The sequence below is a fragment of the Staurois parvus genome, unplaced genomic scaffold (genome assembly GCF_062004578.1).
Source record: "Staurois parvus isolate SC_StPar_1 unplaced genomic scaffold, SC_StPar_1.0 ptg000017l, whole genome shotgun sequence".
NCBI lineage: Eukaryota > Metazoa > Chordata > Amphibia > Anura > Ranidae > Staurois > Staurois parvus.
The window spans coordinates 3,396,928-3,420,857 of NW_028317813.1; the positions used below are offsets into that span (position 1 = coordinate 3,396,928).

General features: G+C 38.3%; 1 protein-coding gene across 6 annotated transcripts in view; it reads left to right on the forward strand.

Annotated features, from left to right (window-relative positions):
• The window catches only part of LRCH1 (leucine rich repeats and calponin homology domain containing 1), a 276,984-nt gene extending 253,317 nt beyond the window's left edge, over positions 1-23,667 (forward strand). For all 6 annotated transcript variants that reach the window (XM_089678955.1, XM_089678975.1, XM_089678963.1 and 3 more), the window contains one exon: positions 14,318-23,667. Coding sequence is in view for 2 of the 6 variants with exons in the window: in XM_089678973.1 (XP_089535099.1) it covers positions 14,318-14,431 (114 nt within the window). In the remaining 4 variants the exon portion in view is untranslated. The remainder of the gene's footprint in view (positions 1-14,317) is intronic.
• Positions 23,668-23,930: the final 263 nt, after the last annotated feature.

A 23,930-nucleotide genomic window follows, 5' to 3' on the forward strand; every position in this document is an offset into this window, starting at 1 on the left:
GCAGAGGGGCTAAACGCTAGTGCTGGCAGCAAACGGGGCCAATCCTGCTAACTGCATTTTTGTGGACACTATTCAAAGGAGGCACTAGTATAGTTCTGTTCATGATCAATATATTGATCCGTACAAACACTATACTAGTAAGGGGGTTTTAAGACCTATAGCGTGAGTGCGATAGTGTGTGGGCAATCTAACGCTAGCTGACCCTGGCTGGGAGGGACGCTAACTGACCCTGACGCTATCTGATGTTGCTAGTGGCAGGAATACAGTGATCAGTGAAAAATTCTATATACTGACACTGTACTAATGGCACTGGCTGGGTGACGGGGTGATCAAAGGGTTAATAGGGGCAATCAAAGGGTTAAATGCGCTAATCTAGTGTGTGTTTATAAAATGTAGTGGTGTTTTTACTCGCTTCCGTGTTCTCTCTTCTCTCCCTGGACCGACAGGTGGGGGGGGGACAGGGGGCCACAGGTGCGTTCACACCCCAAAATAGGAAGCGACACATGATTACGTCGCTTTGCCAAGAGCTGCTGCTCGCCCGCAAAATGCGGGTAACAAGTTGGCAAGTAGTTAAAAAAAAAAAACTCTTAAAAGGAAAATTCTCAATGTTTTTTATTTTTCTAATCATATACAGTATTTTTAATATTTTTATCAGAATAGTACAATATTACCATAGTAACATTGTACTACTGTGTGTGTGTGTGTGTGGTGACCAGGGATTTTTTTTTTATTTACACTTTACTTTGATAAAGATCATTTCTCCTGCAATGCAAAGCTTACTGTCAGAACCTAACTCATTTATGAACTGTCAGGAATGAGTTAAGTTTTGACAGCTCAGGATAGTGATCTGTGATTGGCTGGAGCTGGTCACATGGTACAGGGTGCTGTGTTTGGCCCCATGTATCATGTGACAGCTGTGGGCCAATCACAGCTCACTAGGAAGAAAAGCAGAGCTGTTATGAATGACATTGATTCATAACAGCTTTGCTTACATAGTGGTCATATGATCGCATAGCAATTACATCTTCATTCCGCTGTGTCTGCTTCATTCCCCTTGTGTTAGTACAGCCAGAGCGACGTACGGGTACGTCGCTTTGCCTGTAGCTGCCGCCTGGCCGCAGTACATTGTGGGTGGGTGGGCAAACGGGAAGTGGTTAAATAAATGGTGCTAATGCAGTAGGCTGGTGCACCCTCTTTTGTCTTCTGACCTGCGATATTTTGGATTATCCTTGTCTGAGGAGGGCTGTAATGCATAGTGAGCATCTGATGACGTGTGAAATTACCAGTGACTAGTAGTATCAGAAGTGGAGACCATCCGTGGCCACCATATGTCTCACACTTGAGCGCAGAATAGTGTTTTACTTTCTAATACACTTCTACTGCCTTCCTAATGACCCTGGAACTTTGATGCCAGGGATTACAAAGAACTGAGATGAATGGGAATTTAATGAAGTAGTGTTTACATGAATGCATTAGTAGATAATCAGTTGTGTCCACTTGTTTCCTCAATTTGCTCTTTAATCAAAGGGCAATCTAAATATGCACCATAAAGTCCTGAGGCCTAATTGTCCATCATTTTTCTTATGCATTGGTCATTGAAGCCTAACTGATGCTTTACTTCAAGCAATGCAGGGCATTATTCATTATGAACCATATCTGTGCATGTTTTCGCTCCTCAGTATAAAATACATATATATTTTGTCTGTGCTTTTTCTTACATCAACAATATATGATTCAATATGAGGTTCAAAATAGCCTCAACAGCTTCAATTAAATTCAAAAAGCAAAAATCCTGTTTTTAAAAAAATCATGTTGATAGGTAAAGTGTGAAAGACTTTCTTGGATTTTCTTGTACTTGTAAGACTCCAAATATAACATTAGAACACTGTTTTCCTCAAAATGTATGCCACAGGGGCTTTAAATAACTTAGTACAGAATGTGAAACTCATGCTCCGGAATATAACTTATGCATTTGTTACAATGGCTTCTTCTGTTAACTGTGTATTATTGTGTGAGCAATAGAATGCAGATAGTTAAAGCTCAAATCAGGGCTAAACAATTATTGTAAAAATGTAAATGTAGAAATGTATTTTCTTACTTAAATAGAACTGTAGTCAGAACAGTTTTTTTTTTTTCACTTTGGATAGACTAAGGGAGTGTTATAACCACTGTAAGGTTTATTTTTGCCATCTTTGTCCCATTGAGGAGAGTTATCTTCACTTCTTGTCCTATAGCCAAACAGGAAGTGAGAGGAAATCCCTGCAAATTATGGGAATCTCTTGGGGACCCCCAAGTCAACAGAACTAGTATCCCTATTGGAAGATTTCCTCTCTATTACTTTTCTGGGGACAATTCAAAATATGTGGTTTTCTTTTACTTTTGATTATAATGGTAAAGAGGACAGATAGAGAGGCAGAATCTCCCTAATGGAGACACAAACAGCAATAAAAACGGACAGATGTTCTAACTCATCTCCATTCTATCCAAAACTAAAAAAAAAAAGCTTTGCATTTAGTTATACTTTAAATCTTGTAGTCATTTCTATATACAGGCGTACCCCAGTTTACAAACGCGTTAGTTAACGTAATTTTCAGTTTACGAATGAAAATCCATGGAAAATAATGCCTCGGTTTACAATTTTCTTTTCACAATACGAAGATTAATTGCGCCTGGGAGGTTTACAGTGCTGGCCCCGTGCCTTTAAAGTGCATTTTATAAAGAGTTTTGAACAGATAAGACTTTTTTTACTTTTTTCTGACCTCCGGAATGGATTAATTGGTTTTCAATGCATTTACGAATTCATTTTTAATCATGTCCCTGTATAGTATTTATGCCTTTAAAGTGCACTTTATAAAGAGTTTTGAAGAGATAAGACTTTTTTTTTAACTTTTTTCTGACCTCCGGGACGGATTAATTGGTTTTCAATGCATTTACGAATTCATTTTTAATCATGTCCCTGTATAGTATTTATGCCTTTAAAGTGCACTTTATAAAGAGTTTTGAAGAGATAAGACTTTTTTTTAAACTTTTTTCTGACCTCCAGAACGGGTTAATTGGTTTTCAATGCATTCCTATGGAAAACCGTGTTTCGGTTTATGAATTTTTCGCAATATGAAACGTCCCGGAGAACGCATTAAATTCATAAACCGAGGTACGCCTGTATCTTGTACATCTTCCAGATCTGTGCAGTAATACAGAAGGAAGCATCTCCTGCTCTTTGCCTCTCTGTGGGAGTTTCGTGTAATAAAGACCAGTTATTTCTGCCTCTCCTCTACAGTAGTTTTCTGTAGGCAGCCAGCTGTAGTGGAAGACCCTGCTGGTTCCCTCCCACAGCTTTGTTCTCTGCACATGCTATGTACAGCTCAGTTATCATCATTGTACTGCATATAGCTCTCTTTTACAATGTAATATCCAGGTTTGCAAAGGTATCTGGTGAACACAAAGTGGATTTGTATCCACCATGGTTCTTGAGGAGTTTAATACGAATACAAATACGGTTTTTGTGCTCAGTGTAGTTTTAATGTCCATAGGAAATTGTACCTGCATTATTCTTTAGCTTTTATATACCCCACATATGTCAATCAGCCATAATGTACTTAAAAAGAAACAGGGATTGTGTAAGGTTACAACAGCGGGGGAAATCTTTCCAATGAGTAATTGAAACTTCGTACCTTGCTGCATTGCTGCATGTTTTGCATTTGGCCAAGCACTAGTTGCATTCGTGCTAGGACTGCTGCATAGGGGGGTGCATGACAGTACACTGAGCCTCTGAACCATCACCATAACCCCATACTAATCTGCATAATTCTCTGCATGTGTTTGCAGCCCACAAGTGTCTCACAATTCATTGCAAATCTTTTGACACAGCTCAGATGTATTATTGCTCTGAGGATGTTCCTTTATGCTTTGACATTTGAAGAAAACTTTAGAGAGGTCTCTGTCTACACTTGTTCCCTTTTGTAAATTCAATTTGCGAACATCTTAATCCCTCTGTTGCGATCAAAGCATGGCTGGCCTAATAAGCAGCAGGAGGAATTCAGATGTTTATAAATACTTGTATAGGAAATTACACTGCAATCACAATTCATCCATAAGTGTTAAATGTCAAGTCAATTTTGGAAATACTTGGAACATTAGTTTGCGGTTTCTATGCTGATAATTAAAGATTTAAAAAGGGGAAGTCGTGTTGGGTCACGTATATGATGTAGTCTGAAACCTGTGAATAAATGTTAGCAATTTATGCTAACCCCCGACAATTCTTGCACAGGGGGAGTACATTACTTCTAATACATCAGTGGCAATTCACATGGTTACAGTAAAGTAAACGTGTCTCGTTTGCCTTTTGTAACATATCTTAGGAAAAGCTGTCTTCATCCTGGCATGTTTTGGTATGTCAGATAATGACTTCTCATTGCTATTAATTTTTTTCCACTATAAAGATCACGTTGCTCCTTGTATGAAGTCTTCCTATATGATTTAAGACTGGCCAGCTCTTTAGGGGAATGTATGCCCTTTTCACGCTATGGTAAAATATCATGACGGATGGATCTGGCAAGTTATAACTGAGCAACGTGTCACATAATGTGCACTTCTCTGCTTGCAATGACATTACGGATCTTTGCTTTTTAATGAAAAATAAAGCCTTTAATATTAGATCAGGACACCGACAGAGACCATGTTCGTACAGAGAACCAGTTTTATATTGTGGGCTGTAAGATTTTGCAGCAGTTAAAAATCATTAACCGTTTAGGTGCCAGCGCTGTCATTTCTTGTTCTGTTTTAGGCAAGTTCAGTTCAGAATTATGTCACACTGTTTTATTAAAGAGACTGTATATGACAGTGTATACAGAAAGCTCAGTGTTCCCCATGCAAATGTCAATATAAAAGAAACATAGATTTTAGTAATTAATATATTTCTAGTTACTAGCAGGAAACCTACTGCATTTTGCCTACGAGTACTGTAATTGTCAAATACTTCTCTGTAAAGATTTCTAAGCTTCTAAAGCCAAACTTAACTTTCAGTATAGATCAGCTGAATACATTCCAGACGCATCAAAACAAAAGTCTAAGGCTAGGTTGACACCTATGCAGTTTGCGTTTGATCCATTTCTGCAATGCGTTTTGCGTTGCGTTTTTCAACATGCGTTTTTAATGCGTTTTTGTTTGTTTTTTTACTTTATTTTTTGTTTTCTTGTTGTTAGGCAGATTTAATACACATCAAAAATGCACTACATGCTTTTTTGTAGTGTTTCTATTTGAAGTCTATAGAACCAAAAACGTAACTTTTTGCATTAAAAATTTCCAAAAAAACACACCGGGTGAAACCGCAGAGATGTGAACATGTCCCATAGGAAATCATGTTAAATGGACTGTAGTGTGTTTCTGCAAGACAGAATATGCTTAGGTGTGAACCTAGGGTAAGGCCTCTTTTACACAAGGTGGATTCTGTTCCAATCAGCAGGTGATCCGCTTACCCGTCTGAAAGGGGTCTTACAGCTTGCTTTCTTATAAGCTCATATATGTGGCATTGTTTTTCCGCATTTGACATGCATATAGAATACACCTCAAACACAAGTCAACAAAATTCTATTGAGTTTACTTGAGCAGTACACATGGCACTTCAGTGACTGTGTTTCACCTACTTTGTCATAAGCTGTTTCTCTGGACATGTTCTATAAAAGGTAATTTGAACTACAGGCAAAGCAGATCAAATGCAGCTCTTCCATGTCAAACACTGCATTTTCCAGTTGAATGCAGCCTCGTGTTCACATAGAAGACATATGTTTGACTAAATATGAGCCATATAGAGAGCAGCCACATCCTGAGTAGAAAAGCCTGTGTCCTGCTGTAGAGAATGATACTTGCTCTTTGTGTGGAAGCAGTGATCTCTCTGCAGTGGTCTGACAAACCCCCTCCTGAATTAGAGCTTTCTAGTTGGCAAAAAGCATGGGCTTTGCGGAATGCAGAGCTATTTGTGTATCTGAACGTCTGTCAATTTTTTTATTGTTTGTATCCCTGCTGGGGGAATATGCCCTGACCATTGTAACCAGGACTGAAAGTAGAGGAAAATGCAAAATTTGAAGTTGTCACCAGAACAGGAATGGAGGAACCTGCCTAGGGGACCCATATTTTGGTAATAACTATCTAAAAGGGGATTTCCCTCTCTTTAGAGAGATTTCCTCTCACTTCCTGTGGAGTTTATAGGATAGGATGTGAATGGAAATCTCCCCAATGTGACAAAACAGTCAGACATTGTAATCCTTCCTTACCCTGTCCAAGGATAAAAAAAAGGGTTGGCTTTAGAAACACTTTAAAGCTGGCCATACATGGATTGAAATTTGGCCAGTTCAGCAGGGACTGGATGAGTGTCAACCAATGTATGGGAATACTGGTTGTACAGAAGTCGATTTACTGTGTAGCCTGTTCATTAATGCAGTGGGAAGCCCTGGGTCCTAGTCAGACCCACCCCTTTTGTACTTCATATACACATAGTTGACAAAGCCGAATCCCAGTCTGGGCTGCCCACTGTGTGTAGTTCATTCATTGTTGTGAGAGGACTCAGGTGCAAGTCCAACCCTCCAATCAGTAGCGTCATTGGATTAACAGACCCAAGTCGTTTTCTGAGGTGCACTGAAGGTCCATAGACTGTGACATTAGATGCCTCACTGATCCCTACTCCCAGTGGCTAGGCATAGCTGCAACACCAGAAGAGGTTGTGACATCTTCTGTTTACAACTAGAGAAAAAAAATCAGAAAAGTGTCATCCTGCACTACCAATAGTGTACAGGTGATGAAATGTGAAATATAGCTGCTGCTCGCATCAAATTGTGTTCCCACAACAAAAAAATCTGAATAGAAATGAGAGGTGCTGCGCTGCTTAAATTAAATAAATAATAAAAAGAACAGTATGTATATGTGACTTCCTTATGTGACAAAATACTATAGAATCAACAAACGAAAATCACAAATAATATTCTGTTATAATGATAAAATACAATAGAAATATAACTATACTTGTATAGTGAAAAAGTCCCGATACACAAGTGTTATACTCCACAACCTTGAATGTGGAAAATATTATACCTAATATACAGTCTCTCTTATCACTTCTGAAGAGGTTAGGGGCCTTCTTCCATATATAGTGCATATACCTGCACCAAAAGGAAATTATATGTTGTGCTGCTATTAGCAACCACACGTGCCACCTCTGCTCACACGACTCTCACCTCCATATGGTTGTAACCTCCAACACCTCCCGTCCACTAGGTACTCTTTCCCAGTGCTCCAGCAATATACATGATAAAGTATTTAGGACTCTTGTATATTCATGTGGCCATATTTACCTTTCCTTTTCAATCTACAGCGTTGTAATCTTCTGTGAAATGCAATATGGCTACCTGGAGGAGTTCTGTACAGTACATCCCATACAGTCAAGCAGATACACCGACAGTCTGCAGGGGACCTGCATGGCACCAGCGATCTGATCGCTGGGAAATGCTTTACAGGTTCCTGCAACCAAAAATAATAAATGCACATTTTTTTTACTTGCAAAAAAATGCACATTTATTATTTTTGGTCAAAAGGTAAACTTATCCTTTAAAGTGTATATATACACCAAACTTTTTGATGGAACTTTCCAAATTTTTGATGGAATGACAAAACGTTATAACTCACTTTCTGCCCTGGGAATCATTTTTTTACTAGACAGAAAATTATAAATATTTGCAATTCCCCTTCTTAACATAAAACAAGCATTTTTGCTTCTGTATGTGTTGCTGTTCAAAAGACTTAAAGTGGAACTGCACTGCATCTGAGCACCACAAACCAAAATTGCGATTTCATTCTTTGTTAATATTCAAGGCAAACTTCCCCATCCATTCATGTCTCCATGCTTTCTTTTGCTGAGAATTCATTTTGAAAAACACCCCCTAGTATTTCTGGCAGTGGCCATCTTGAGTAAGGGCAGATGATTCCTGGGATATATGACATCATTTGCCTAGGCATGGAAACCAGAAATGTAAAGTTTAAGAGCTGATTCACCTTTATGTGGTGCAGATTGAAGCTCAGATTTCACATCTATTTGACGGTTCACAGGTTCATGTCCGGTTTACATCAGGTTCAGGACAGGAGTAGCTCAGGATCTTATCCTGTTCACACATACAGTCGTGTTCAAAATAATAGCAGTGTGTTGAAAAAAGTGAATAAAGCTCAAAATCCTTTTAATAGCTTTTATTTCCATACACACAAATGCATTGGGAACACTACACATTCTATTCCAAATCAAAACATGAAGAAAAATAGATCAAATTTGTGTTGTACCTCTAAACAAAATTGAAGAAAAGTGAATATTAGACTGTTCAAAAAAATAGCAGTGTTTGTATTCTTCTTTACAAACTCAAACATTCACTATATAAACTGAAAAATGTTTGAAGATTTTGCTTTCCTTTGAATCACTTCATTAATATTTAGTTGTATAAGCACTGTTTCTGAGAACTGCTGTACATCTGTGTTGCATGGAGTCAACCAACCGCTTTCTTCCACGTCTTTCAGGTTTTGGTTGCCATTTTAAAGCATTTGCAATCATTTTAGCTGAGCAGCCTATCATTTTCTGCACTTCTTTATATGTTTTCCCCGCTCCAATCAACTTTTTAATCAAGGTACACTGTTCTGAACAATGTCTGGAATGACCCATTTTCCTCAGAATTTCAGAGAGAAATGCACTGTAACCAGCATGTACAAAATTTGCTGCCTTCCTTCCTTAAATAAGGGCAATAATTGCCACCTGTTTTTCAAAGAATGAATGACCTCACTAATAGAACTCCACACTGCTATTATTTTGAACATGCCCCTTTCAATTAGTGATTCAATTACACAGAATCAGCAGCATGCATGTCATGACTGTTGGGTCTGTTGGATTTCTATTACTCTACTACACCTGCTAGTAAATTATTTGCTATGTAGAAATATTATTTCTACCAAAAACAGTGATTGATCAGGTTAGTGATGTCTGACTGCTATTATTTTGAACACAACTGTATGTGAACAGGCACCATAGGAAGCAATGGTATTTCACATATCGTGCGGATTGGATGCAGTTCACACCACATAAGGATTAGAAATAGTCCATGTTCATTGAAAGACTGAAGTTCCACTTTAAACTGTCCATACATGAATCTAGTGATCAACTCCTCCCGAACAGGACTGATGGTGTATTTTCACTCTATCAGCACTTGCAGCCAAACTGCTGCAATTATAATCAATATATTCTGGCAGAGAAGGAGTCTTGCTGCCAGAATACAATAACGCGGCTGGGGGATTCCCCCATCCAGTTTAAGTGTGTGGATGGGGGAATCTATTTGGGTTTTTTTTGTTCGTTTTTTTTGGATCAGCTGGCTGGCTGATCAAAAAATGCTATCCATCTATGGCCAGTTTTACCCTCACTTCCTAAAGGAATCTCTCCAATAGAGCCTCACTGTAGTAGAACCTGACATGAGCTCTAACCTTCCCCTCCCTACCTAAAACAAAAAAACAGGCTTTAGCAATAGATACACTTTAATAAATGGCTAAGATTTTACGCCTGCTTGAATAGAGTGCCAGAGGTATCAGATGTCCCCAGGCGCTCTAGATGGAAGGGAAACTTATGTGCTGCTGGAAATGTCTAGGCAACAAGAAAGTGGTTGTAAAAATATAAATTCCTCTAAAATCGACATGCAAATATACACCACTTAAAGTTTCAGATGCTATGCATTTTCAGATTGTCTTAGCATGAATGAGATATTTTTTTCCTACTATATCCCTTTTATGGCTTCAATACTATCATAGAAAAAAATCAGACTCATTTTTAGAGTGATGATTTATGCTAATGTTACATTTTGTCATCTATTTGCCATTATTAGGCCGCTTATCAAATGTCAATGGTCAGGATCCCTGCATTGTAAATGGGCGTATATTCTTTTATTCATTTTAAGTAGGGACGATTAGTAGGGACGATTTTTAGTTTAAAAGAATCCTTTCCCAGAGTGATTGTTTTTATACATGCTGCATTATTTTAAAATGTGCTTTTAATTGGCATATTCTGTCAAAATCCATCTGAGAACAACTTCCTGGACCAATCTCATCTGTGAGGCTTCTGCTCTCCAGATGTCTGAAAAGGAAAACCTTCCTGAAATAAATGCGTCAGACCACACTGAAGACAGGCTTCACACCGCAAACTGACAAAGAATAATTGGAGATTTTTCCCAGCACACATCTGATACATGTGCAGTAAATTGGCCGGATGTTCTCTCCTCCATTCTTTTCTGTTAAGGGAACAAATCAGTAGCTGCATTTTAGAAGTTACCGCTAAACGCTTTGGGATGTTGGATGCAATTGTCATACAAACTATTTTATTACATTCATTTTATTTCATTAATAAATGTTTAAGCTTTCTCTGCTTATGTTTTGCATTGCAAAAAATAGTATGGCATGTGCATCATGGATGTAAACATGGATATGTATGACACTGGATGATGTATAACTTGAAACTTTTGGGGGAAGGTCAGCAGAGAATTTTGGATCCACCTTTTGAACTTATACCTGAAGAAAAGGTTTGAAGTGGAAGTAAAACACTAATATCTCTTTTTGTCTTTATGTATTGTACATCATATTGGTCAGTGCAGATCATATGTCAGAATATTATGTAAAAATCAATATACTAACTTTTTTGTTAGTTTTGCAAAGAGCAGAGAACTGTTGATCTCCTTGTCAGTTTTTCCTTTTTTTTTCTCTTTTTTTTTTTTTACTGTGGCGTACATTTAAAAGCAGTGGTATGGCTATATTGCAACTGTACCCCTGCCTACGAAAATACTTTGTACTCCTATGAAGCACAGTGATATGCTTAAATAACATGCATTACATGCCACTAGCTTCAGGAGGCCGGAGGAGCAAAACACACAATAAAAATGAATGGGGTTGTGAAAAGATAAATAAAAGTCCAGGAGTCTGGTCACGTAACCTGTCAAAGTCACACAACCAGCTTTCTTTCAATAAGACTTAAAAAACCTATTAAACCCTCCAGGGGAACCTGTGCACATAGCACTTGTTCTTGTTTATGCCTATACAGGGGTTGCTAAGCAACATTGTTAGATATATAGTCCCGACACTGCTATCTAGGAACACAAACAATGTTTGATAGGAAGTCCTCTACCTCCTTTTCTTTCAGTGTTTCTTAGTGTAGACTCAACTCAGACCTGATGCCCGACTGACAGCTGTTCAGGGCACAGAGAAAGTGGAAACTGTCAGCCAGTGTTATTCTGAATGATTGTGGCTGGAGAAGAGCAATTTCATTCACAAAAGCTAACAACAGCACAAGTGACCTACTGCACTAGTCTCTGATGGAAAGTGTAGTACCTGGCCTTTGCTGTTGTCAGCTTGTGTTTTTTTAATAAAAGCACTCTTCTGCAGCTGCAAGCATTCACAATAACACATGCTGACAGTTTCCACTCTCTGTGTGCCCTGAATAGCTGTGGGGTCATGGCTGAGTCTGCTATAAAACGTTTTTCAAGATATGAGAAGACACAGCACTGCAAAATTGAAAGGGGGTGGGGCTAAGTGCTGTCTATGCCTCCCCCCCCACAAGAACTCCCATATTTTGGGCTTCAGGTAGGTGGGCAATGATCACTGACCGTATTAAAATAATCAACTTATATAAACCCCACAGTACAGATTTGAACTGGGATAAGTGCTGTGTCCGGGGGGATTTAAAAAGATCCAAGATCTGTCCTTTGTTCTTTGTTATACATTAACCATTTCAATACCGTGCAATTTTACACCTTCCTGCCCAGGCCAGTTTTCAGGTTTCAGCGCTCTCACACTTTGAATGACAATTGCGCGGTCATACAACATTGTACCCAAACTAAAATTTTATCATTTTCTTCACACAACTAGAGCTTTCTTTTGGTGGTATTTAATCACCGCTGGGGTTTTTATTTTTTGCTAAAATAACAAAAAAAGACCAAAAATTTTGAAAAAAAAACATTTTTCTTTGTTTCTGTTATAAAAGTTTACAAATAAATAATTGTTCTTCATAAATTTAGGCCGAGATGTATTCTGCTACATGTCTTTGGTGAAAATAACCCAAATTAGGATGTATTATTTAGTTTGTAGGAAAGTTATAGAGTTCACAAACTATGGTATAGATCTGAATATTGATCAATCCTGAAGTACTGACAGCCAATCTAATATCTTGAGGTCCAAGAATGTCAGAACAGTACAGATATCCCCCAAATGACCCCTTTTTGCAGAGTAGACAGTCCGACGTACTTCATAAGAGGCATGGCGAGTTTTTTGAAGTTGTATTTTTTTGTCATAATTTTTCGGAAAATTAAAAAATTAAAAAAATTATTTTCACTATTTTTTTTTTTTACATACTGTCACCAGTGCAGTACAGCGTCATCATATAACTGGCATGGCGGTGAACAGCGACACTGACTGGTGACAGTATGAAAAAAAAATATATATATATATATTTTTTTTTTAATTTTTTTATTATATTTAATTTTTTATTACATTTTTTTAAATTTTTTTTAAGATTTTTTTTCATTTTACTATGACCAAAATAGTACAATGTTACCATAGTAACACTGTACTACTTTGGGGAAGTGATCAGTATTTTTTTTTTTTTTTACACAATTTGCTTATAGCAAAGAATTACTTTGCTATAAGCAAGCATTTACCTGAATGAAATCGATTCATTCAGCTTTTTTTTTTTTTTTTTTTTTTTTTTTTGTGCTTAGCTGTGAATTGGTCACAGCTAATCACATGACATGTGCATGTGATTAGCTGTGACCATTCACAGCTAGGCACTAGTATACAATGGATGGCATCATGAATGAAGCCATCCATTGTATACAACTGTCATGTGACCTGCTGTGATTGGTCACAGCAGGTCACATGGTACCGGCAACGGGAGCCAGTACTCGGATCTGTCATCGGCCGTGTCCGAGGTGCACGGGCGGTGACAGATTGCACTGCTGCGTCGCTCTGCAACCGCGCAAACCGCGCATGTGCGGGAGCACGCCAAATGGCGTGCACCCGGAAAGCTGCAGCGCTTTTCAAGCCGCCAAACGGCCATTGGCCGGGCGGCTAACGGTTAAAGTATACTTAAAGGCAAAACTTGTTATTTTAGTTTTGGATAGAGTGGAGAGGGATTAGAACCCCTGTAAGATTTTATTACTGTCTGTGCCCCCGTTAAGGAGATACACTCTCTCTATTTGTCCTGTTTATCATTGAAAGTAAATGCAAATCCCACATTTTGGGTTGTCCACAGAAAAGTAATAGAGGGGGAATCTTCCAATGGAGAAAGTAGGTCTGGTAAACTAGGGGTCCCCAAGGAATTCCCTTAATTTGTAGGGATTTCCTCTCACTTCCTGTTTTGGCTGTGAGACAGAAAGTGAAGGGAAATCTCTGCAATGGGACACAGATGGCGAAAAAAATCTGTCAGAGGTTATAACCCTCCCTTGGTCCATCCAAAATGGGAAAAAAAGTTTTGCTTATAGTTCTATTTTAACCCCTGTGACTCATTGGGGGAGATTTCCCTGTACTTCATGTCATGAAGACACAACAGTAAGTGAAAGGAAATCTCTCCAAAGTGAGGGGTAATCCTTTTTTAAACATATATCACTAGAACAGGTGTCTTCTTTAGAAGATTTTCTCTCTATTGCTATTATGGTTACAGCGGTTACATCTTGGTTTTCCCATCGCCAATGACAACGGTCACCAGTACAAAGGGATGTTAATTTCCTCCCGCACAGTCACAGACTAAGGTATTTTGGGTTTTAGATACACTTTAATGCAGCACTGAGGTATACCATATGTCATTTTTCTTACAGCAGATATGAATTTTTGAAGTTAAAGGATAACTCTAGAAGCCCTCTAAGATGATGAATCTTTTTAAAATGCTTTGGGTGGCCTAGCAAACCTTGTGACTTTATAGGGCCGGGTAGAGCACCTAGCTCTGCCTCAATTTATTTTAGGCTTTTAAATGCTGAAATTTGTATTTTTTGTTAGCTTTTACTTTACTTTGTATTCTTATACTATGAGAAGAACGCAGCCTAATATAGGCAAGACCTATGGGAATAACTTAAACTAGCACAATGCTTCTTGTGATACATAAAGACTAATTATTCACTTAAGTTTTTCATGATCGGGGTTTTGGTCTGTTTTGTTTTTTTTGCCTTTTTCTTCTGTAATGTCAAGAACTTATCTTTGTATATGAAATTTTTTCATAAACTTTTTTGTGGCCCTGCTCTGATATGCTATGTGTTTTGTTTTTTTGTAGGAGAAGCTTTGTTTACCACATCACATCCTAGAAGAAAAGGGATTGGTGAAAGTGAGCATTACCGTTCAAGCACTGCTAGATGTAACCACAACCAAGCAGGCCTTAATTCTATGAAACTACTGCATCCTGTTTAACCCAGGGGTGACACCATGTTTTCTACGGGCTGCCTAAATAATGTAATGTGGAAAAAAGGAATTTTCCCTCACAGTGAGCCTCTGCCAAGGAGATGCTGAGTGAATGCAAGACAGAAAGTTGGTTTAACATTCCATAAGGAAGGGGCGTTGAGCGAATTTTGCACACCATAATTAACCTATACATAAACTGTACATTCTCTCCCTCCACTTCAAAAGATTGCTAAATATCAATTAGTGCTGTCCTCCCAGATTGTTTATTTTCATTCTGCCCATTACGGTGTGTTATTGTATTCTGTGATAGAACAGCAGAATAGGGAGCAGTGTTTCTTCTACCCAGGCAATAGACTCATGGAACAAAATATTTATTGCTGGGGCTGGTTATTTCCAAAACGGCAGGTCACATTGCACTGTATTTATTTCTTTAGCAATAAGTTCATTACTTTCAATGCCAGACACTAATTGCTGCTTAAAGTCTGAACATATTTGTGAAATAGCAGTTTTAGGTAGATGTAAATGTGTATTACAATGGCCTTTTGTTCACTGGATAGTTCAACAGAAATGTAATGATTAACGGCAAATCTGAAAATGTTATGTATATAAAGAGAAGGATTTGAGGAGTAATTTGTTAGTTTTTAGCGTCATTTGCTAATGGTGGGGCTATGGGCTCCAATAATCACTTAGTAGCATAAGATAATCTCTTATTGCTCACTTCCATATTCACACACAATTGTTAGCAGATTGTAAATGAGAACTAATTCACCAAGAGATTTATTCTAATGCTTCCTGTGTTACGATAACAAAAAAAAAAAAACTAAAAATGTGTGTGTGTTGTGGAACCTAATTGTTTTGTATCATGCTGCATTTTTGCTTCCTGTTGTAAAAACGTGGGAGGGCTTATTTTTAAAACTTTACCCTATGAATTCACCAGAATTCTGCCAGGGAACACTTCACTCTATAAAGCTCATTTGCCAGGTTAAAGGATAAGCTCACCTTTGTAAAAAAAAAAAAATAATAATAATAATAAATGCATTTTTTGCAGGTAAAAAAGTGTTCATTTATTATTTTATTTAAATTTTTTTACCTGCAAAGCATTGCACCCACGATCAGCAGATTGCAGGTGCAATGAGAGGCTCCTGCAGTCTGTCAGTGTATCTTTCTGCTTGTATCTAGTAAGGGCAGCCAGCTACACAATGACAGGGAGCATCAATGAATTACCTACAGTGCCTTGGTAGTTCATTGGGAACTACAAGCCAACAGCCGCAGAGGATGTTGGTACATGTAGTTCTCCCATTCACAGAACTCTAAGCCCCGGTTCACACTGATGTGAATTGTCATTTCACTGTTCAACTCGCATGACAAATCGCATCCAATGATCGGCAGTTGAACCATATTAATCGGTGCGATTACGACAAAGTTGATTTGAAAAGTAGTTCCTGCACTACTTTTGCCAATTTCGGGTGTGTTTTGCATAGATATCTGTGCAGGAAGTCGCACAGGTGTCTATCAAGTCCCACCTGAAGTTGCACTGCCATCCATCTTTGAAATCGTGCTACTTCAAAGTCAGATCCAATGTAAACCGGGGCCTTAATTAAATTGTGACAGCAGGTGTAGGGAGAGGATCCCTTCCCGCTGTCACAATGGGGGATTTGGGGGAGGTACGGGGGCTGCTGCAACAGTACATGTTGCACCCAGAATACATGTTTACCAGCGCAACATGTGTAGGTAAACAAAGATTAAAAATTAAATATAAAATTATTTATATATATATTTATATATACCCCCCCCCCAATCAACCATAACATGACTACCCACCATAACCCATTGAGCAATGTCTTCACTAGACCTCTGAAGGTATGCTGTTGTATCTGGCACCAAGCCCTCAGTAGTAGAACCTTTAAGTCCTGTAAGTTGCAAGGTGAAGCCTTCATTAATCAGACTTGTTTTTCCAGCACATCCCACAGATGCTCATTTGCATTGAGATCAGAATTTGAAGAAAACACCTCAAACTTGTTGTTGTGTTCCTCAAACCATTCTTGATTTTATGAGATCAGGCCACCTTCTTGCATTACAGCCCTTTTGGCTGAGTTCTGTTGATGTGCATCATCCAATTATGTGAAAGTAAACATTATTTTTTTTAATTTTTCCTTGCAGGTGATGGGGTAATTTTTGCAAAAAAAAAAATTGCAAAGCAAAAGTTCCCTTGCAAAGCTTATTTGCCTTTAGTAAACCAACTCCATTGAGCTTAACCTGTGCTGTATGTGACGCAGATGCTTTCCTTGCTCTTAGTCGATGTTTGTAGTCACCATGCAGGCTATAGACAAGTTGAATGTAAACAGAACAGAATGTTTTCCCTGGCCTGAGTCTGTGGTGGCAGCTCTAAAAAGCACAGGCAAAAGTAATAGGTTAGATTTGATATTCCTGTATATATTTGAAAAGCTAGTCTGTTTTAAAAGCACAGCTATCCTTTAATATGTTCTTTTATGTTTCTCTTTTAGCTGGCACAAATTGGCCAATTTGTTTTATACCTTTGTAGTAGATGTCTGCTCTCATGGGCATCCAATTGATGGGAAGCATGCCAGTTTTGATCTTTTTACTTAACTGAAAATCATACACAGATCATCTTAACAACCTTTCCAAACCTATGCAGTGTGGCATTGACCTACGCAGGGACATTTTTCTGTTTTGTGATGTGCAGATGCACAGTGAGCTGATGTGATCACATCAAAATGAATTATTATGATTTTCTTTTTCTGCATTTACTCATTTTCACCTACAGTTTTAGGGTAGAGTATATGGCTGTCTAGACTTAATATTTTAATTATAAGATGATTCAGCAAAAATTAGCCATCCACTGGCCTTGTATATTTCTTGGCAATACCAGTCATAAGATCTCTGTTGTGAATTTGACAGGTTTGCTTATTTGCCACATCTATTTTCACCTACCCAATCATGTTCACCCACCTAATATCCTTTAACAATATAGAACATTCACCATGGATACTCAAAATCAATGGTTATATGGGGTAAAAACCAGTACAATCTTACAACAGGAGTCCTAGAGATACAGTATAAGGCTCTAATGAATGATTCAGCATGCCATTCGTAACTAGATTATAGGTTTTGGATGGATTAGGTCTTAAAGTGTAACGTCCCTGCTTTTGAGGAAGAAAAAAAACAACCCCTTGGGTTTGCTAAAAACTTACCAAGGGTTTTAGGACCTCCCTACTGTAACCACATGACCTGTCACAATGTTGTAAAGCACAATGTATAGGAAATACACAGTTACAAGGATGCAACATTTTAAATTCCCAACAGTTTGAAATCATCACATTTCAGTTCGAAAAGGAAAGCTATTTTAAGATAATGAAAGGGCTGGAATGACATATATAATTTTTTTCAGTTTAGGATAAGTTTTCCTTTAAATACCAGAAAAAAATAAAGACATTGCATCAGGGAGGAATAACAAAAGTCATTGCTTTGGTATAAAAGCCCAGAAAATGCAGAAGTAGACATATAGTGAATCAGTAAGTTAAAGTACAACTAAAGGCACTTGTATGACAGTCTTAATAAGTACTGACTTAATTTACTTGTACAAGCCTCAAAAAGTAAACAAAAAAAATCCTTTATTTTTCCGGAGTGAGCAAAATCCTCAGTTTATTTGTGTAGCACTACCCTTAATATTCCAGGTTCTATTCCCGCTAGTGCAGCAGCCAGGCAAACAGCATCCTCGGATTCCGAAATCGCAGTCCATAAGGGTTGCCTTTCTTTTATGTTTTATTGCAGTATTAACTTGGATAGTTTCAGAAAGCTGTGGAATACTCCACATTACTAAGTCGAACAATGAGAACACTCTTCCTTGTAGTAGCTCTGCTCAACAGTCCCTTAAGTAGTGGGAAATTAACTGGACAGCACCAAGGCACCAGTGGCAAAGACCTAAGCCAATCAAGCCTGGTACTTTGTGTGGCAGGGGTGATACAGGCAAACAGTCACTGAAATTCCTTCCTCCATCTTTGGACCAGTACTTACAGTACTGCCCTTCCAGCATAGAATGCAACTCTGATTCCTGTAAACTCCCAAGGCAGGTGTTCAATGGCACCCCTCTTTGGTCCCCGAAAGGGTTTGTGGCTGTGCAGGCCGTCTCAGCAAAAACTGGGATCCTGATGAGCAGGCTGGACCTTCAGCAATACAGCCAGGAAGAGAGGCAGCCCTCCCTGACTGGGATCTACTCCTGGACAAGAACCCAGGTTTCTCAGCTCCAGACTATTTATACACTCCCCAACCACCATCTGGACACACATTTCCAGGGATTGGCTGGGGCTTCATGAATATTCAGGCTGCCTTTTTGACTCTTCAACCCACTGTATTCTGGAAGGATGCAGAAACGGGGAAGCAGTCAGACCCGCCGCCTGCAGAATCCAGAGCAGCCTAAAGCTATCTGCTCTGTTCTGCTGATTATAAGAGGACCAAAAATCTAAATTTGCCTTAACAAAAACCTAGCAGGAGGGTGCTACATCTGTGTTTCATTCTCCTTCTACCAGACACTGCTGCTAACAATAGGAGGGTTTCAGCAGCCGAGTCAGTGCTGTCAATCCAGGACTATGTGACCAGGTGCTAAATGACAACTGGTTTGTAAATTAGCAGTGACATTGCTGATAGCCATGTCCCCCTGCAACATTTTTTCATCCCACTGTAGTGCAAGCACATCCTACCTACATAAGAATTTTAACCCTGCACTGAAATCAGGAGCAGTGCAGCATTGTTGCCACATCATCATAGGAAGCTGTGTTAGGTGGACTTCACTGGCAGGCTTTAGAGGTATTTGTGGTTATTTGCAGGGGGACCAAGACAAAACTGTGAGTGCAGATGCACTTACAATTGAGTGTTTCAGCACATCCCTTTTTAATGGGAGGCCACAATTCTACTTTAATACATAAAAAATGTAAAAAGAATCAACATAATTTCTTCATCCAGGCAAGTGATGTGGAATCCATGAGCATACAGAGAGGTCTTGGTATCTAGCTGCAATAAACTATTTATACAAGTATTATTTATTTGGAATTCTATACATCTTTTTGGATGTCATTTGTAAAATACAACCTTCTGTTCATTACTGCTTTTTAGTGGTCATCTTAATATATTGTGTATAGATTTTCTTTTCAGTTATTATCACTGTTTTATTATTAAACTCAATAAGCAAAAGAGGGGCACGAAAAAGGTGCTACTGCCAGCTTTTTTATTGATATTTCAGTAACCACAGTTCTCAGTGTGTTTCTTATATTGTTCACAAAAAATGTATTATAGAATTGTTCTGAATATTTTGCATAATCATATTTTTATCTCAGTAGGTTGATGTAGTTTAGCCTTCTAGTGTGTTGTGTTCACAAATGGTTCTCAGGAAAAATATATTCCTTCAGAACGGTAGTGAATTTACTGCAATAGAGACTTACATGATTACCGCAAGACCTGGATGAGGATGTCCTTCTAAGAGAAGGCTCTTCTCTTGGTGCTATTGAACTACGCTAAAACTTTGGGCAGCTGCTTTTTTTTCCTGTCTTTAGTTTATTATAAATAGCCCCAAAATATGCAAAAAGATCAGCTAGCCCTTAATGTATGTATCCAAAGAGGAACTTCAATTGGGTTTAACAGCAGGGATATCATTTTCTATTGGATTAAAAAGGTAAACAATAGTAAACATTTTTTAAATTTAGAATAAAACTATTGTAACCCATTAGGTGCTTATTGCCATTTCCCATCCAGGGAGATTTCCCCTCATATCCTGTCCTTGTTTCAGGACTGCTAGTAAAGGAAAATCTGTTATTGAGAGCAAATACAACTGGACAATATGTTCTAACCCTTCTCCAATCCAATATGGTTCTAATCAACATTTGTGTGATTTCCTCTCACTTCCCATCCCAGTGACAAACAAAAGGGGGAAACACCCCAATGGGGTCACAGACAGGTTGCAGTAGTATAGCTCTTATAACCTTTGTCCAATGCTAAAAGCTAAAAAAAAAGTTTGGTTAGGACTTGGATTTTAAATCAGAGTCCTTATGTCTAGATAACCTGTGCAGAGCACATGGACCTATGTTCAAGTAGGCACTTAAGCTGGTGAGCACCTGCTAAGCCCATGGACCATGTAAAAGTAGGCACCAGGCTAGGGAGCATCCTTTGAACCTATGGACCTATGTCATTAAGCTGGGGAGAATCTATGGACCTATGTAGAAGTAGTCATTAAGCTGGGGAGGATCTTTGGACCTATGTGGAAGTAGACACTGAGCTAGTGAGCACACAATAAATCCGTTGAACTATGTGAAAGTAGGCAAGTTAGAGAGCACTCATTGAACCTATGGAGAAGTAGACATTAAGCTGGGGAGAACCCGTTGAACCCATGGACCTATGTGGAAGTAGGCAGTAAGCTGGGGAATATCTGCTAAACCCATGGACCTGTGTGAAAATAGGCACCTGTTGAACCGATGGACCTATGTGGGAGTAGGCAATAAGCTTTGGGCACATGCACTATCTTATCTGCACTGCCCAGGCAGAAAAATATGGCGGCGGACTATGCTATATAGAAAGCTTGCAATGTTCCAGAAATACAGTGGTTTAAGAGCACCACAATTTCAATGTTGGGGACTACTGTATGCTCTCTTCACCTAGCTTTCTTTAAATAGGCAAATATTTCTCTTAATTTAGAACTAAGCCTGCCTTACAGTCAACCAAAGAAAAAAAAAAGTCTAAAGCCAGCTGAGTTTTGATCCATGAATGGGCAGTTGTACTGAAATCGATCTATTATTTTTTTTAATTGATCACTGCAAGGGGCTATAGCCACAAGCAGTGATTATTGTACTCTAATGGATAGGAAACATCCCACTGTCAGAATACAAAGTTCCGCAGGAGAGTTTCCCCCATAAGCACTGACTGTGTTGAGGGGGAATCGAGTATTTTTTTTCCTTTATGATTTCATTTTGTGCACTACCTGATCATCATTGAAAGCTTTTTGGTTATACCCGAGAGAGGAAAGCTGTGCCTACAGTGGAATATAACTTATTTATTTAGAGAAATGTGCATTATATTTACATAGGTTCAGTAATGCCATTTATAGAGTCTAGCTATGCATAGTATGTGAAGTGATTGTGGATAGATTTCTCTGCCTGATACTGAGTAATTTTACTTCTTCAAAAAGGTAACATGGTACACCCATTCTAATCTCAATGTCAATTCCTTTCTCTGACCATTAAATTGTGTTGTTATGCACACATTAGAATCATAATTCACATTTTTTTTTGGAATGAGACTACAGCTAAATTGCAGAATTGCTTAAAATACAGAATTCTTAAAGCACCACTGTTTTTACTCTGAGCTGGATAAACTAGATATAGAACTGAAGTTGTAGTACATGCACAAGATAAGCCCAAGAACCCAGAAATCTACAGGTGCCATTATGCTAACCACCACTTGGTCTTGGAAACTGGCAATGAGCCTCCCAGACCAGGCACTGGAGGAACAAAGCTCTAATTTTGACTAACCCTAGTTTCAGGTTCCTGGGAGATGTGCCAAATAACTATAAGCCCTCATGCACACGGGACGTTTTGATAACGCTGGTAAAGTTAGCTGTGTAAAGTCACGTTAAAAGCCTGAGTTTCTCAGCTTTTTTGCATTAGCGTTTTGCCGCGATTACCGGCATTTTCCCATGTTTGCATTTGTTAGAGTTTATTTTTTACCCCCCCAAAAATATCCAAAAACACCGGTTTGCAGCGTTTTAACCACATTGTGACATGTTTTTCAACATTAGAGCATTTTTACAGCTAAAATGCTCCTCTAGAAATCTACTAGTCCTGGTTTTTTTTCTAGCCAAAAAACATTAATTACAGTCTATGTGTGCATGGACACATAGGATAACATGCTGGGGGGTTTGCAGGCTGTAGAAAAAAACGTCAAAAGCCAAAAATAGCAGCTGTAAAAACGTCCAATGTGCATGAGGACTACATATTTAGTGCCTGTATTTTATTTATTTGACCAAAACAGTGTAATGGCTAGTTTATATTACATTTACTGTGTAGAACTTTAAATTACTGAAAGAGAGGGTAACTGAGGTAAGGGCTAGTTAATTTTATCTTCCTGTGTACAATATACTAGAAATTCCAAAAGCCATCTGATAGACAAGCCAACCTAGTATAAGTGATATATACATAGTAGTAGTCAGCATATCTTTTCAAACATCTGATGAAACCTTTATTTTTTTAATCTTCCTATGAAATCTGCAGTCCTGTTGGGATTTGGATATATATTTTAGTAATCCTTTACAAAAAGCTGTAAAGCACAATGTGGTTTTTATTTTGGGGCCACCTTCTGGGTGCCAATATTAGAGCACAGGATTTCTGAATGTAGTAGATGATGGGGGGATGGAACTCTGCATTTTAGTTAGCAGAATGTAGTTATCGCCAGAAGGACATGCGTCTTATAATCCTCTGGCAGCAGAAAAGTAGAAAGTAGCCAGACACAGCGGACATTGGATGGATTAAATGTCTGCTTGAATGGACAATGTACATAGTGTGTAAAAGAAGGGAGCTAAGAAAGAAAAAATATATGAATGTTGAATGCCTAGTGTATCACATTGCTGCATGTATTCTCTGTGCTGCTTCATTATGAACTTTTCACTGCAGGTTATTTATTGCTTTGTGACATTCACAAAATCTATACTCAGCCATAGGAGGTATAAATGAATACGTCATCTGTATGTATATATGCCATTGGTCAACTAGAAAATTGCACCTACGGATAAGGACATATCTTGGCAGCCGACTCCTGATTTGCTACAGACTGCACCAATAATTCCTCTTTCAAGTAATTTTTCCTGGACTGTACAGCGGCATCCCACAGGAGGAAAGGCTAAAGCTAATTTGCTTGTAGAGTGGAAATGCTGCTGGGAACGGACTGAGAACAGCATGGTAAAACCAGAAAAATCAATGTGTTTTGAACTCTAGATGTTTGGAACATCGTAAACCGATGCAGATGTTGAATGTAAAGACAGAGAAAAATGATGGCTGTAACAAAAAGGAAAAGTGCAGTTATCAAAAGATATTTTTTTACATGTACATATGACAATAGCTTTATAATGCTTTTTCTGGTCAGTAGTGACAAAACAATAAAACTTATGCTCATGTCTTAAAGTGTTGTGTACTTAAAGCTGTACAATAAAGATTGCTATGAAAACTCTTGCTGTGCTAATGGAGTGTTTACTATACCTTTAGCGACCAGGGTCTGGCAGCCTGAAAAATGGCAACTTAAAAAGGAAAAAATACAGTTTTGTAAAAAAAAAAATATATATTTGTTATAAATGGGAATACCATAAACAGCGCTCTCAACCCTTAAATAAATCAAAATAAAATAAAAATAACAATTATATATAAATTATATATATATAAACATAAAAAGCTGCCACCAAATAAATAAAGTGCCAAAGAATTAGAGAAATATCA